At 44.8% G+C, this 17,245-nt stretch overlaps 1 protein-coding gene across 1 annotated transcript in view; it reads right to left on the bottom strand.

Moving 5' to 3' along the window:
- LOC116223509 (attractin-like) overlaps window positions 1-17,245 on the bottom strand; it is a 49,673-nt gene that overhangs the window by 14,624 nt on the left and 17,804 nt on the right. Inside the window, exons 4-10 of the mRNA XM_042709811.1 lie at window positions 12,552-12,680; window positions 9,211-9,410; window positions 4,314-4,482; window positions 3,923-4,013; window positions 3,327-3,567; window positions 1,555-1,738; window positions 1,053-1,207 (exon numbers count right to left, since the gene is read on the bottom strand). Of these exons, the coding sequence (XP_042565745.1) occupies window positions 1,053-1,207; window positions 1,555-1,738; window positions 3,327-3,567; window positions 3,923-4,013; window positions 4,314-4,482; window positions 9,211-9,410; window positions 12,552-12,680 (1,169 nt within the window). The remainder of the gene's footprint in view (window positions 1-1,052; window positions 1,208-1,554; window positions 1,739-3,326; window positions 3,568-3,922; window positions 4,014-4,313; window positions 4,483-9,210; window positions 9,411-12,551; window positions 12,681-17,245) is intronic.

The raw sequence follows: 17,245 nt of genomic DNA on the forward strand, positions 1-17,245 counted from the left end.
CTCAAGCGCAAGCTACCCCCAGTGCCATGGCAACCTACAACTACAGTTTTCAAATGTATCTGCCTAGGGCAGCGTTTTTGAAAAGCATGGTTTTCAGTGTTGGAATACGCCGTTTTAAAGTAAGGGGTGTCGTGTATTCCTACCAGACTATTTAACGGGATGCTATGGAGCAGTTAACCTGGATATTAACTATCCTAGCTATCTCTAGTTTAGAGACCCATCGTAACATTTTGCAGTTGCCTGTGTGTGATTAACTCATGTTAATATGTGTGAATATGAACTTTCTTGTGAACATAAACTCGTTAATATGAAGCTGCACAGGCACCCTGAGGGGTAACCATAGCAACCCAGACATTCAATGTTCGCTGAAAAGTTTAATTTCCCCAAATCAGCTCACCAATAAAACACAGTCTTGAATTCAAAGTGATCACAACTTTTAATGTGGACGGAAGGGCTAAACGGAGAAATATTTATGAGTTTCTATATTTACCTGGGTTAGTTTGCTGTAACCTCGTGAACCAAAAGCTCTAATTCTAATTTTAGCTCATCATCCACGGTGGAACACACTTTCGCGGAGCGCTAAACAACACTAATGGGCGGTGTTAGGCGCAGATGACGCGACGAGGGTTCTTGTTTGATAAATAGGATGCAAAATACCGTGCGTTATTTGCGGTTTGGCAAAGGCGCAGATTAAGCTGCGGTCGCAATGTTAGTAAATGAGGCCCTAGGAGTTTTATCTAAGCCTCGCTTACGCAGGTCAGAGATGAAATGTGTAGGCAGAAATCCTGCTCAAGGCTAAATACGCAACAAATCTAATTCATCAAGGTCTTTATCCCAGTGGATTTGGGGTATAAAAGCTGATCTCAAAAACTCAGTGTGCGAGAGAGTGTAAGCCTTAATGCTGTCTGTTACCATAGTAACTGCCTCGGACTCTGTAACGAATTTGGTCCTGATCTGGCCCAGAGGAAACTACTGGCGTGGATTACCCACAACATCCTGGGGTGTGGGCCTTTATGGAGGCCATGACTGGGTGCAGCACAGCTGGGACTCACCGAGGTCGTAGGCCATGAAGTCGGAGGAGAAGCACCTGGCACCGTGGCTCATGCTGGTGTCGTTGTGTGTGTTCCCGCCGAACACCAGCATGGTGCCGCTGGCGATGACGGCCGTGTGCAAGTACCGGAAAGATCCACTGTCCTTCAGGATGGTCCTGTAGAGAAACCAGAGTGACATCATCAACACGAGACGGCCTCACTGTCTGATACTGCCGTACAGACCATCAGATTCTTGAAACCCACATGATTTTGCCACAAAGAGGAGTTATGACCACATCAAAAAATGGCACCATTGTAGACTTTACACATCAGACATGAGCATTCTATTCTTCTCGTCCTCAAAGGGAACACAGAACTGACTAGATGCAGCAGGAGCTCTGCACGCTTCCGATCGGATGAATGTTCTCATGTTTCAATAATCCTTTCATCAAGGCACTTTTCACTTTATAGCAGAGTGAGACAGGAAGTGCTTTTGGACGGAGTGTGACACACACACACGTACCACATGTTCTTGTCGACGTCGTAGCGGTAGAGGTCCCCAGCCAGGCCGTACTTGTTGGCGCTGAAGACTTTGTAGCCGCCGTGGATGAAGACGGAGCGAGTGTGAGGGTCATAGGCACTGCTGTGGCCATAACCGCCCTGCACCAGCGCCCCACGGGGGTCCAGCACACTCCACTCATTCTTCACTGTGGGACAGGGAGGGAGGGGGGGAGAGTTGGGAGGGTGGTTAAATAAATGTGGAGAAAGCAAGAAAATGATGAGTGGAGGACAGACAGAGGGTGTATATGCCTGTGTCAGGGTTTTCGTTAGCCAGTAGTAATTGTTTTTTGTCTGATAAAATGTATTAACAAAAAAACATCAATTAAAAACGTCTGAACATCAAATTGTCTGGTAATAATGCTCATAAAAAAAACATAAAATGTACCCTTAAACAGGACATATGTCATTAATGCGAATGGATTGTCAGACACAACGTGGTGATTACCTAATCAAATTGTTCTATTTCTACAAGGAGGGCAAATTCCATTGAAAACCTCATCGGCCCTCTGGGTTTGTCTGATAGCCTATATCGTGACGGACGTGACGGTGCGCCCTAAATACCCGCAGCCTCAAGAAGAGCAAGTAGGGTTACTCAGTTCTGTTCTCCAGGGTTCCCACCCATTTTCACAACATTTCAACCTTTCCATGACCTTTCAAGGACCCTTAATGACATGTCCATGACCTTTCACGACCTACAAGTGCACAAAATTGCGTATCTTATTCGATAGGTTGGGCCTAATTATTGAATGAAAATTCCACAACATTAATTTTATAATAGGCTAGCTAGGCTGCATCAATTAAAATGGAAACTGCATCACGCTGCAGAAATTTGCACAACAAAACATTATTCATGGAGGAATACAATAAAATAAGTAATTTCATTCGACTTTTCCAGGCCTGGGAAAATGACAGTGGCAACCCTGGTTCTACCATGCCATGCTTTGCTGATGAAAGACGTGATTTATTTGATTTATCTCATCTCGTTGTGCCATTGCTTTGATGTGTATCTTGTGTAATCTTGCGTAGATGCAGGCTATAACTTGCAGCGCAGGTTACGCAAGGAATACGGTTTCACAACAGCCTAGCAACGATGCATTTCTGCAGTATTTTCATCTTAGAATGCTTGACAAATGTGTGTTTAAAAGCTAAACTTTCATTTCTTTCTTTAGTTTTAGGTCCTTATTTTAAGTTCTATGTTTGCTAAGCATTTTGGCAGTTTTTTGATAGCATCAAATTAGAGTAAAGCAGTGTCAAGCACGATCGTGCTATGAAGTTGCAGCCTGCACTATGGCAGACGGGTAGGATTTGGACTAAATCTATTAATTTACTTTATTTTATTACAGTTTAATTTCATTTAGTTTAATTTAGTTTCCCACCCTACATCTACATGCCCACCCCAGGATGCCATCCTGGTACCAGCCAAACTGATTTGAGAACGTTGTGACTCTTTTGTCAGCCTAGCTGTACATTACATGGGCTACATCATATTTGTAACAATTATTGAAACATGCGCCAGTAAGTTTCAAATTTGTCCAATAAAAGATAATTCTTCCCAGACACCCGACCATCAAGACAAAATCCTAGCGGAAACCCTGGTCTGTGTTTAAACCTGTGAGTCTGTGTTTAAACCTGTGAGTCTGTGTTCAAACCTGTGAGTGTATGTCTGTGAGTCTGTGTTTAAACCTGTGAGTCTGTTTGTGTGCACGCATGTGTGCCGTGTGTGTGTGAGATAACTTACTGATGTTGTACTGATGTACCCATAGAGAGGGCAGTGGCCAAAGATGACCAGCATGACCGGTTCGGACCCGTCTGGCTTCATGTGGACCGTGTGACCTGAATGGCCAACCACTGCGTATGGTTCCTTAACCCCAGCGGGCAACAGAACCCAGGACTGGTTTCGGATGTGGAACACCCACAGCTCAGAGGAGACGTTACCCGTAGAATCAATCTTCCCTCCAAACATGTAGAGCTTATCCTGAAGGTAAAATACACATTCAGTAAAAGTTACAAACGTTACAACATTTCAGTACAAAAAAAAGGTTTGTGTTACCAAACACGTAATGAACTCTACAAGCACATAATACATTATGCATACAAACACCCAGACAAACGTGTACACTGCACATATATGTTCGCTATCAATCATTATCAGAAAACTCCCAGAATCTAAATCAGCCCCCCTTACAACACTGAACAGAAATACTGAACACAATACTGAAATACTGAACACAAACACACATATTTACAGGCAGCCATGAAGCTATATATTTACATAGTGTGCAAAACCGCTCCACTAAGCCCTGATTATAGTTGTCACACTGAGTATGTACCTTGTGCAGGGCCAGCGAATGGCCGTAGCGAGGGTTCACCGAGTTCACAGACGGACTCAGGCTCATCCAGCTCTCAGACGAGAGATTAAACCTGAGGCCGAGAGAGAAAGTGCCAAAATATGAGCCCTCCATCTCTAACAAGAACTATGGTAAGCAAACAGCACCAAGGTTATGGGTTTGATACCCTATGAGATGAATGTATGAACAGTTGCCAGCTTATTTAGAACACTGAGCTAAAACATATGCAGTCTAATACACCAGTCTTGCCATGAATCATAAAAGTTATAATATTCAGTCTTTGTCTAAACTAATTCAGAGAGCTGTTGATTCCACTGTGTGTTCATCTTGAAGGCTGCAGTTTGTGGTGCTGTTGAATTGTATTGCGTTGTACGCCTTGACCATCTCGTAGTTTGTGTAGCTGAACACATGACCCCCCACCACCCACATGACGCCCTGGTGCACCACGGCCTTGTGGGAAGCCCTAGCTAGGCCCTGCACTCTGAAGTCCTCTCTGGTCCAATAGGAGACGTTGCCCGGGACGGGAATGGAACAGTCTGTCCCTGTGCAGCACAAAACGAACACAGTCAGCATAAAAGTGTGTGTGTGTGTGTGCTCAAACTCAAACTGTCATTTTATGGATATCAGAGAAACAAGAGGGCCTTAATCAGTCATCATCGCAAACACCAGGCCAGGCCTTTACGCTGGTGTATGTTTATATATGTATGTATGTGAAAAAATAACAGAACACATGTCCATCCTTGACCAAAGATGGACAGTTCACTTCACTTGGTCCCCGGGCGCTACAAGCTGCCCACTGCTCCTGGGGGGTCCTTGAGGAAGGACGGTCCAGGATGGGAAAAAGCAGAATCTAAATTCACCGCGACCTCAGGCCTACCTGCGTGTGTGTGTGTGTCCTGTGTCGCCTCCATATATGCACGTGTGTGTTCCAGTGTGTCGTGTGTGCCATTAAAAACCTGACAAAGGTCTTAATTATTATTATTATTATTATGTGTATATGTGTATGTAAATGTGTATGTGTACAAACTAGTGCTGTCAGTTTAACGCGTTATTAACGGCGTTAACGCAAACCCATTTTAACGGCGTTAATTATTTTTATTTTTTTAGATTAACATTCTTTTTGGCCACGCAAACTGTGTAGTAGGCTAACGTTACGGTTTGAGTGAATGGTGAGCGCGATACGGCGAAATGGATGATAAAAAGCTTCTGAATGGAAAGTTTACTTTTAAAAGTTGTGTTGTGCAAAAGCAGCGAGCTTCACTGTTGTCTGAAAATGTCAACAGGCAGCTGGCTGAAAGCAAAGAAGTAGTAGGCTTACCTTTTATTGGTAACCTAACTGTTACAGTTCATTGTTTCTGAAATAAGAGGCCTGACTGCTATGTTCCCAGCAAACTTGGAAAAAAGAAAATATTAAGCCATGGTTTAACTGCACTATAGGCTGAGTCCTTGTTTACCTGAAATGTGCACTTTAAAATTTTATTTTGTACCGCCCTGTTTGGCAATGTTGGTTTTCAATAAAATAAAACATTTGCATAAAGCAAGCCAATCCACTTTTCCATGTTGATAAGGGCATTAAAATAAAAATAAAATGATGGAAAAAATAAATAAACGAAGGGACATTTAGAATAGATCAAAATTTGCGATTAATCGCGATTCATTTTGAGTTAACTATGACATAAATGCGATTAATCGCGATTAAATATTTTAATTGTTTGACAGCACTAGTACAAACTAAACGTAACGACTAAACTTCCAAACACTCACACACACAGACACACAGACACATACATACATACAAATGGTTCCTTGTGTGCAGAATCTTGATTTACTTAAAATAGCAGATGGATGCGTCATGCCGGGTCAAATACAATGTGTCTTCAGGAGGAAGAAAGAGAGAGGAAGGGAGGGAAAGGGAGAGTGTGAAAGAGATTGAGAGGAGAGGAAAGAGAGAGAGCAATAGAGGTTTAAAACACTCATTTATTGAATCAGTATTCAAGCCTATACTTAACTGCACATAATGCATTAGAACACCCAACATAGACAACCTATCATATCCTCAGAGTAAGAAGAAAACCGCAACACAAGCAATACAAGTTTCCCAGTTTAAAAGCTACTTGCTCATCCTCTCTACTTCCACACAACCCCCCACCCCCCACCCCCCACAATATCATTTACCAACTTACATTAAGCAATCTTAGTTCCACCTGCCACCCCCCCCCTAAAAGCCTCCACAGGGTCAACTGAACCACTCTCCAATATCCTTTTCTTTCCAATTCTCCAAATGGCCAGTTTTGCAGAGCCCAGTAAAAGGTTCAATAGACACAGCTCTCTCTTCTTCTTAGCCTTGCACCCAAGGCCACCCACAAAGAGGGAATGAGAAAGGCTTTCCAAAGCAGCCCTTCTCGAGCTCAAAAAGCTCCCACAACCTCTCACCGTATACAAACAGACGACCCAGCGTATCCTGAAACCCACAGAATGGACATCCCCCTCCTGACCGCTGGATTCAGGGGTGCCACATCTGTTCGTAGCTATAGCCCCATGCATGAGCCTCTATTGTAAGGCCATAGGCTTACAGAGAGACCTACAACAGCCTCTCGAAGAGAAACCTGACCAAACACTTCAGTCCACCTCCACGCTGTCACCCCTCTCAGCACATAGTGATGCTGAACCAGGCAACAATGGCTCCTCCTCACTCTCCTACACAGCAGCTGAAACCAACAGTGATGGGCAGCGGGAGCTCATTTCCCAGCCCAGTGGTGACTGGCTCTCCAGGGCTAGCTTTGCAGGCCCCAGGCAGCGTCATCGGCACCTCCTCCAGCGCCTCCTCGTACCTCGTCTCCACCAAGGCCGTGCCGGTGCTGGAGCCGGTGCCGGTGCCTTTCAGCACCGGCCTGCATTTCCACCGGTTCCAGTACCAAAACCTGAACGTTATCGAATGTTGGGACATGTTACTATGGTTACAATTGTGAGTTATTCACGAGTGGTCTTCTTCCAGCGAGAAGGCAAATTAATTTCGATAAGACTTAAAACTTATGTTTAATTTTTTAATACCATGTATACGACCTAAAGTTAATGTTCTTTTTATTTGGCCACAGGTTTCTATATTTCCTCACGTAGATCAAACGAGTGACAATGCAGTTCATGACGGGAGTTGACTAGCTACTAAACTGATATATACTTACCAGTTGCCATAACAACTGTAGCAGTAGCTCATGACAGCTAGTGCTAGTTAGCTAGCTGCTACACGAACTTGCTTAGTCAAAAGCTATTTTTTTTTCAAGTGGCACGTCTTCTACAGTACACACAATACAAAACCAGCACTACATTACGGTCTCAGTTAATGATGCAACTACGGGTTTTCTAAATGTACTCACCTAGATCAAACGAGCAGGCAATGCAGCTCATGATGGGAGTTGACTAGCATAACAACTGTAGCAGTACCTCAAGGCAGCTAGTTAGCTAGCTGCTACACGAACTTGTTTAGTCAACAGCTAATTTAAAATGTCATATCACACAAAAACAACAAGCCAGATTGAAAGAGTTAATGGATATTAGGCAGACAAACCAACACATTTTGATGGATGAAAGCTTTCTTTATTATTTTTTATTTGTTTGTTATTTGGTCTGTTGTCCTTTTGAGCCCGCTATCTCCAACTCTCCACGTATTTCTTCATATATTTAATCTTTCCTTACTGCCTTTTCAATTTTGTCTTGCATTTCTGTTGATGAACAAATCGCTATCAAGGTATTTATTTCATCAGTGACCACTGCTGGATGTATTTTTCATTTATGTTTTCACTGTTTTCACTCATCATCTTGGTTGACGGGTGAAAAAAAATGGCGGCGGAAATTTCTGTTTGCTCCGCCCATAACCTCTGTGACGTTGGTTGTGCCGATTTTGATTCTCAGCACCAGCACCAGCAAAATTTTGGTCGAAACGCGTAGAACTGGTGCCAGATAAGGCACCGGCACTGGCACCGGCACCATGTCGGTGGAATCGAGGTACTATGACTGGCTCTCCAGGGCTAGCTTTGCAGGCCCCATGCAGCGTCATCTGCACCTCCTCCAGCGTCTCCTCTAGGAGCCGCAGAGCCCCTGTGTCTTGGTGAAGAGAAGCTGCTGTTTCCCCCATCTGCCACCATCCCTCAGATGGACCAGTACAGAGAGCCCAGCCCTCGTCAGACAGTTCCAGACCCTGGCAGAGGAGAGCCTCCTAGTCCTCAGAAGACAGTTATAATATAAAGGCTCCCCCATGATCTATTCCCCTGCCTTAGAGGTGGCACTCCAGAACAGTCAACCTGTGACACAAGTTGGAGGCACTCAGGTTATTTGTGACCAGAACCCTTCCCCTGTAGGGTAGCTCGGGTCAAAGGCCAATTCCACTTAGACAATTTGGCAGACATCTTCTTCAGCACACCCTACCAATTCCTTTGTCTGAACTCTTTCGGACGGAAGAACACCCCACGAAATTCAAACCCTTCCCTACAACCCCCTGACCCCCCACCGGAGTAATGGAGGCCCTTTCTCTAGCCCATTCACCAACAACAAGAAAGAACCATCACTGAGCAATTTACTCCAATCTAGCTGATGAGGCTCTCTCAGATACAGCTTGGGAGATAAAGAGAGAGAGAGAGAGAGAGAGAGATGAAGGGAGTGATAGAGAGAAAGGACATTGTGGATTTGAAGGGGGTAAGAAAGTGTCAGCAAAAGGACAGGAGAGAGCGCTTGTGTGTGTGGGGTGTGTGTGTGTGTGTGTGTGTGTGTGTGTGTGTTGTTACGTGCCAGCTCACGACACGAAACAAGAAGGGGAGGCCACGCAGAATTTAGGATATTTATAGTAATAATAATATATTTATTAATGATTTTACAAGTTTATATAGTTATCTAATAATTATAGCAAACGTGTGGTGAAGATCAGTGTTGTGAAGAGAAACAAAAGATGTACTGTAAAGTCAATTAACTGGTAATATAAACAAACGACGATAATCCAAAGACAACGACAACGACAATCCCAAATCCAATTCACTATCCAAATCCAACGATAACCAAAATCCAACGACCAATCCAACGCTCTCCCGACTTCCATCTGAGCAGGGCTTTTGTAGCCCAACCAATCATGGGTTACACCTGGTTCCAATTCACCTGTTGTGAAGACAGATAGCGAACAGGCATGCAAATATCATGGGGCGGGGCCTAGACCCGCCAGGGTCGTAACAGTGTGCATGCATGTGTGTGCCTGTGTGTGTTCGCGCACAGATGTCCATACCCACCTTGCCAGTTGGGGTTGCAGACACAGGTCCCGTTGCGACAGTACCCCCTGTGAGGGTGCCCGCAGCCAGCTGGGCAATATGGGATATCACACGCATCGCCCCTCCAGCCCACGTCACACTCACACACCACACCCCCGCCCTGGCCTGCCCTGTCCTGACACACGCCCTGGTCGGAGCAGTTATTGGGACACGTGTTTATCCTGCGGGACAAAGAGAGAGAGAGAGACACAGACACAGACACAGACAGTGAACCTTAAAGATGAAGAGGTCCTGTGCATAAGGCTTCACAGCATCCCTTTCATATCATATTCAGAAATCCCACATTCAAAAAATATCTGATTAAACATAACCACCGATGAGTTTAGTGAAGAGCGGAGAATTCACAGGAATCCTGAAAATGAGCTCTCAACTCAACACCCATCAGTGCGAGGGCTGGACCAGTTATACTGTGCTACAGTGAATTAATCATGAGCCGTAATGCTTGATTTATTTTAGGAAACAGTTCACACTTTCCCAGACCTAATGAGTGAATGACTACACCAAGACCAAATTATACATTACATTTACATTTAGTCATTTAGCAGACGCTTTTGTCCAAAGCGACGTACAAGGGAGAGAACAGTCAAGCTAAGAGCAATAAAAAAGCATGGTGTAACAATAAATACTACTTTACATGAGAATTAGAAAAACAACGACCTAGAAAAGAGGAAAAAGAAGTGCAGGAATGTAACTGAAGTGCAAGTTAAGCGCTAGTCAGGTGCCAGTTAGGAGGGGAGGTGCTCTCTGAAGAGTTGGGTCTTCAAAAGCTTCTTGAAGGTAGAGAGGGACGCCCCTGCTCTGGTAGTACTAGGCAGTTCGTTCCACCAACGTGGAACTACAAATGAAAATAGTCTGGATTGCCGTGCTTGCACGGACGGCAGTGCCAAACGACGCTCACTAGACGAGCGCAGCGTCCTGGGTGTAACATTTGCCCTTACAAGAGCATTTAGGTAGGTGGGAGCAGAACCAGTAAGCACTCTGTAGGCAAGCATAAGTGACTTGAACTTAATGCGAGCAGCTACTGGCAGCCAGTGGAGCTCGATGAGTAGCGGGGTGACGTGTGCCCTTTTCGGTTGGTTGAACACCAGACGCGCCGCCGCGTTCTGGATCATCTGTAGTGGTTTCACCACGCAAGCCGGCAGGCCCGTTAGGAGGGCGTTGCAGTAGTCAAGGCGGTAGCTCACCAAGGTTTGCACCAGCAGCTGGGTGGCATACTGGGTTAGGTACGGCCTGATTTTGCGGATGTTGTATAGCGCAAAGCGGCACGACCTGGAGACAGAGGCGATGTGGGCCGTGAAGGTCAGTTGGTCATCAATAATGACCCCGAGGTTTCTTGCTGTTTTGGATGGAGCAAGAGATAAAGAGTCAGTATTGATCTTGATGTTGTGGTGGATGACCTGTTTGGCTGGGAAGACCATCAGTTCCGTTTTGGCCAGGTTCAGCTGAAGGTGGTGATTTTTCATCCATGTGGATATATCAGCGAGACAGTCCGAAATCCGCGCCGAGACCGTGGTGTCCTCAGGAGGGAAAGACAGAAACAGTTGAGTATCATCGGTATAACAGTGGTAGGAAAAACCATGCGAGCGGATGATAGGGCCCAACGAGGTGGTGTAAATGGCAAAGAGAAGTGGTCCCATCACCGAGCCTTGGGGCACCCCAGTGGTGAGGCGGTGAGGTACAGACAGCTGACCTACAGACAGCTGACACGTTGAACGAGCGCCCAGTGAGGTAGGATTCAAACCAGGAGTGCGCATTGCCAGAAATGCCCATACTTGACAGTATGGACAGAAGGATGCGGTGGTTGACTGTATCAAACGCAGCTGATAAGTCAAGCAGGACGAGAGCCGAGGATTGAGCTGCTGCTCTAGCTGTTTTTAAGGCCTCCATTACAGACAACAGGGCTGTTTTGGTGGAGTGACCGCTTTTGAATCCAGACTGGTTCGGATCGAGGAGATTGTTCTTTGACAGGAACTCGGTGACCTGTTTGGAAGCTGCCCTCTCAATGGTTTTAGATAGGAGCGTGAGAAGTGAGACCGGTCGATAGTTTTCCACCTGAGTGGGATCGAGAGACGGCTTCTTGAGCAGCGGCGTTACCCGAGCCACTTTGAAAAGAGAAGGAAATGTTCCAGAATTAAATGAAGCATTAATCATCTGTGTTATTGCCGGTAAGACGGCAGGCGATATGGCTTGAAGGATGTTGGATGGGATGGGGTCCAGCGGGCATGTAGTTGGACGGCTACCTGTTAGGATACAAAACACAGAACCACAGTTTCTTATACCTCCTTCTCCCTCTCTCTCTCTCTCTCTCTCTCTCTCTCTCTCTCTCTCTCTCTCTCTCTCCCTCTATCGCACTCCTGAGAAGCCGTGAGAGGTGGCAAACACACCAGTAGGAAGGTTAGACGGGCTGTGACAGAATGCGACTCATCTTGGTAACACAAACATTCCCCAACATGTCACAATGCTTCCACAAAATGTCTGCTGGAGGTGTGCGTGTGTGTGCGCATGCGTGCGTGCTTGTGTGTGTGTGCTGGGAGATCTGTGGTGAGAGGGGTGCAAGACTGCAGACAGGGTGTGCTAGAGAGGTGGAGGACACCGAGGCAGAAGGGAGGAGTGGAGGGGTGGTGACACTGTGCATGGGGGGGGGGGGTGATGTGGTGTGTGTGGAGGGGAGCAGTGGTGCTGGGGTGCATTAGTAAGCCCCTCACACCCCCGAACCCCCCAAAAAAGAAGCAAAGAGGGGCACTGCAGCTGAATAGAAACAAGCTGATTGATGTCTTTGAGTTTGTGTGTGTGTGTGTGTGTGTGTGTGTGTGTGTAAGGCTGTCACACTAGTTCTGTTAGCCCAAACTTTGATGGGGTTTTTGTGTATGTGTGTGTCTGTGAGTGTGTCTGTGTGTGTGTTTGCTTAACCACCTCAGGCCTGACAATTTAGTCACCATGGAGACTGCCAGCAAAAAACCAAGACCGCCCAATCAGTCGTCCCCTCAGTCTCGACAGAGGTCAAAGAAAACATCCCTCTCTCTGTCTCTCTTCTGCCTTTCATCTGCGCCTTTTCTCTTTTCTTCTCCTCTATCCCCTCTTCTCTTCACTTTCTCTTTTTCTCTTTCTCTCTCTCTCTATCTATCTATCTATCTAATCCTCTGTCAGCTTCACAGACAGGCTCTGTGTGTTCCCCGTCTGAAGGGCACAGTCAAATCAAAGTTACCTTCCTGATAACATTCAAACGTTCATGTTAAAACTGGGCTGGTGCTAGAAAAGATAACTCTGTGTTTGTGTGTGTGTGTGTGTGTGTGCGTGTGTACCTGTATGAGATGTTGAAGCCTGTCAGGTTGTACGCTGCATCACTGATAAAGTGGAGGAGGGCGAATCCGGACTCTGCGACCACTTCAGGGACCGTTTCATTACTGTAGCGCTCGGGGACGATCAAGCCACTGTAACACACACAGAAGCACAAACATATGCATTCACAGGTCTGCAGGGAGGAAACAGGCAAACATACATATAAATATTCAGTCCAAAAGCCAGGAATGGGGAATTACAATACTCTGCATTCACACACACTTAACACTCAAGGTCCATTACACAAACACAGCCCAATGAATGCAGATGCATGTCTACTGTGCTGCTGGAAAGTTGCCTGAAGACAAGCCTTCTGTGTCTGTGTTTGTGTGTGTGTGTGCAGTGCCGCCGCTCCCATAACGCGCACTACGCGCTGTGCGTAGGGCACCAACTCCTGTGGGGGCACCAAAAAATAGGCAACTGAAAAATCATCATAGTTATAATAATTATAATGCCGATATTATTTCATATAGAAATATTAGGCACCGTTTAGGCATGTATATCACAAAACAGGCTGAACAAGAGATATATTTAATTGCTCAAAAAAAGTTACGCTGGTGCCCCCCCCAAAAAAAAATACACACTCAACTTCCCAAGCTGTGGGTGACATAGACATGGTGCCCTTTCCTATCTCAGTGGTCTGACGAACTTTGACAGTAGGCTAGGTCAACTTTTCGAAAATGGCCTCAAAAAGACAACAGGAGTCAGGGGCAGACAAAAGAAAGAGAAAGAAACTGCGAGATGATGCCCGTGCATCACTTCCAGGTAAGTCCATGTGTAATTATTGTTAAATACGGGAAATGTGCTGCTAATTTAATGGTTAGCCTATGCATACACCTCGAACTAGCTGACGTTATTGCTAATGTTAGCACACTCAAATATGGTATAACTTAGGTGCAAGTAGGGTTGCCAACCGTCCCGAATTGTCCGGGACATCCCGAAATATTATGGGTGATTTTGATTTGTCCCGTCAGGGACAGCTCCAGTCCCGTATTCCAATCACAGCCTTTTTATTTGTATCCGTGAAAAGAGAAAAATATAACAGTTAAGTGTAATCTGTGCCCTGGAGACAAGAGCCTCTCAACTGCACTTGACTCCACAAGCATTTGTTACGCCAACACGAACAGGTGAAACTTGTAGAGAGAGATCATCATGCCTCGACTGAAGGACAGACTTCCCCAACTCAAATAGAGTATCTTAAATCACGATTAAATTGGAAACTTGCACATTGACTACTGGTTGTTTTCATATTTCATATCAGCATTCTTTACACATAATGAACTGGTGTTAATATGTGTGAATATGAACTCATGAATATGAACTCGTTCATACGAAGTGTCACAGGCACCAATTTTAATTGTAGAAGTTAAATCGAGGAGACTATAACATTAGCTAGATAACTAGCTATCATTTCATGCAAACAGAAATCTTCCATTTAAATCGTTTGTTATTAAAAGTTTCCTTAGCTGCAAAGTTATGGATCTGACAAGAGGTAAATAGCGCCCCTTGACCAATCTAAAACAATGTTAAAACTGTGGCCAGGCAGTGAACTGCAACCAGTCTGAGTTACATAGGACGTTGAGGCCCTGTTCGAAATGGGTTAAAATGCTACGAATGATGTTCTGACTCTGATTCTGATCGGAGCGCGGGCCAAAAAAAATCGAGCGTGGGCCCCAAATTGGGCAGCCTTGGTCTAATGCTATTTCAAGAAAACAACATGAAATTTGAGAGAAACTTGTAATAATTGTCATGACTATTACTATGAACAATACACCCAAGCAAGTACAGTAGTGGTTTGCCAAAATTACACTGAAATGAATAGGTTTATGGTATGGCTAATGAAACCTTGCGATTTCCATTATTGTTGGTCAGCTGTTGGCGTGCGCGCACACCTGGAAGACATTTTTTTTCTCGGGGGGGGGGGGTTATGCTTAGGGCACCAAAATGGCTAGCAGCGGCACTGTGTGTGTGTGTGTGTGTGTGTGTGTGTGTGTGTTTCAGAGAGAGAGAGAGGAGGGGCGAGGAAAGCAAGTCTCTATGTGTGTGTGTGTGTGTGTGTGTGTGTGAGTGTGAGTGTGAGTGTGTGAGAGAGAGAGAGAAAGAGGAGGAGGGAGGAAAGCAAGTCTGTGTGTGTGTGTGTGTGTGTGACATAATGTACTCCCAGTAGCCATTCTGTGCCATGTTGTCCTTCATTAATGAGTCTCCCAGTGCAGTCCTGCCTTACACAAGAGCAGAGGCAGCCCTCTGACAATACATCAAGACCTCACTCGCTCCCTTACTCTCCATCTCCTCACTGACAAGATTAACCACTCAGACAATGCAACAGGTGCACACACACAGGCTCACACACAGACACACATACAGACACACACACACACAGACACGCACACAGCTACACATACAGACACACACACACACACACAGACACACACAAAGACACACACACACACACAAAGACAAACACAGACACACAGATAGACACACACAAAGACAAACACAAAGACACACACACAGACAGACACACACACAGAAACACACACACACACACACACAAACACACACACACACACAGGGAAAGGGACTGAAGGCTTTTGACTGAATTTCTCAGTTGGAAGTCAAGTATTCTTTCAGCTTCTCTTTGTCGTGATGGAATACACACATACAGACACACACACACACACACACACACACACACACACACACACACACACACACACACACACACACACACACACACACACACAGAGACACACAGACACACAAACACACAAACAGACACACACACAGACACACATACAGACACACACACAATGACACACACAATGACACACACAAAGACAGACACACACACAGACACACACACAGACACACACACAATGACACACACAAAGACAGAAACACACACACACACACACACACAGACACACACACAAAGACACACACAAGGACACACACAAGGACACACACAAAGACAGACACACAGACCGACACACACACACACAGGGAAAGGGACTGAAGGCTTTTGACTGAATTTCTCAAGTATTCTTTCAGCTTCAGTGCCCAGCATCTGGTGGGGAGCCAGACACACACATTGACACACACACACACACACCCACACACAGAACAGATTGTTCTTGTACTATACCTCTCTGAATTCTGTGAGGCAGAAGTACTTTTCCCCCACTTTTTCCCGCATTATGTCCCACTGCCCCTTAACGTAAGTGTGTGAGATTGTGTATATGTGTTTATAAAATAGGGTGATATTGATTTAAATGAAACCCAAAAAGGACTGTATGCTGGTGTACTTGAAATAGGTGACAATCGCCACAGGTTTGTCCGGTCAGAACATGAATGGATGTCAAGTTCCAATGATGATGAAAACACACTGTATTTATTTGCACACACACTCAAGCCTTGAATAGCGGGATGGACATGAAGGAATGAAGATGAACGGTGAATACAATTATCCGCGTAAAGGACTCGTATTCACACATGAATCCGTGAATTGATAGACATGAAGCCTTGAATGACCGTGTTTGAACCGTGATTGAGTTATCCGTGGTTTCTATGGAATGACACAATGACAAATATTAACAATTAACTACAATAAAGATGAACCATTATATACAACCCGAATGAATACGATATATACAAGATGAATGTTATGAATCAGATGAAGATATGTTCCTCGCCGCCGTGCGGTAACGGTGAACATTCTATTTATCCATATCAACCGTAACTTGTTGGTTAACGGTAACAGATTGACACATGACAAGACAGTGAATAATTACCACACTACATAAACGTACATATATGATATTCACCAGGCACGTGCACAGACATTTTGGGGGGCAGGTGCTCAAACCAAAAAAATTATTAATGAAATTAAAAATAATATTAATAAATAAAAAACACAGTAAGATATTCTCAACTTAAATATTTATTTTTGTTAACAAACTAACTCAAATTATCTCCTGAACATAACTCAGTCCTACACTCTGTCTGTCCTTCCTCATCCATGATGGGCTCCTCTGAACCAGGTAGGGTTACTGATTCTCCCTTATTTGTTTTACTAGTTGATGGCCTGATCCAAGATAAAAGAGAGCTGCTACCCTGAGCTGCTTGCTGCAGTTCCCTGTCCTTCTGCTTTTGGAGTCTCTCTTTTCTTGGCATTATGCTTCACATTTTGTAAATGAGATAAATCAATGTTGTGCATAATGATCAAGAGTGACTTACATTATCTCTGTAAAGCTGACAACACAGTGCACACACATTTTGTTTTACTCTTTTCTGACTGAGTTGAAGCATAAGCAGCATTACACTAATAATATACCACAATATACCTCACCAGACTGTCATGTAGCTCAACTTAAGACCTACCTTTCATTTCAATAATTACGATTTTAAATGAAACAAAACTAGTGAACTTGTCTAATTTGTAGAACCGTAAAACTGCCATTAAATTATCTGCCTGCCTGCCTGTCTGTCTGTCTGTCTGCCTGCCTGTATCTCTCTCCCTTCATTAAACTTGACAAACGTCAGTAAACAGCTGGACAAGGCTTTGAAATCACGGATTTCGTGAGTTTTGTGTTTGTTTATTGTTTTAGGAAACGTCGGACCAGTTGCGACGTAATGATTTCAGCGGCGCTAATGTTGT

Source organism: Clupea harengus, chromosome 14 (genome assembly GCF_900700415.2).
Source record: "Clupea harengus chromosome 14, Ch_v2.0.2, whole genome shotgun sequence".
Taxonomy (NCBI): domain Eukaryota; kingdom Metazoa; phylum Chordata; class Actinopteri; order Clupeiformes; family Clupeidae; genus Clupea; species Clupea harengus.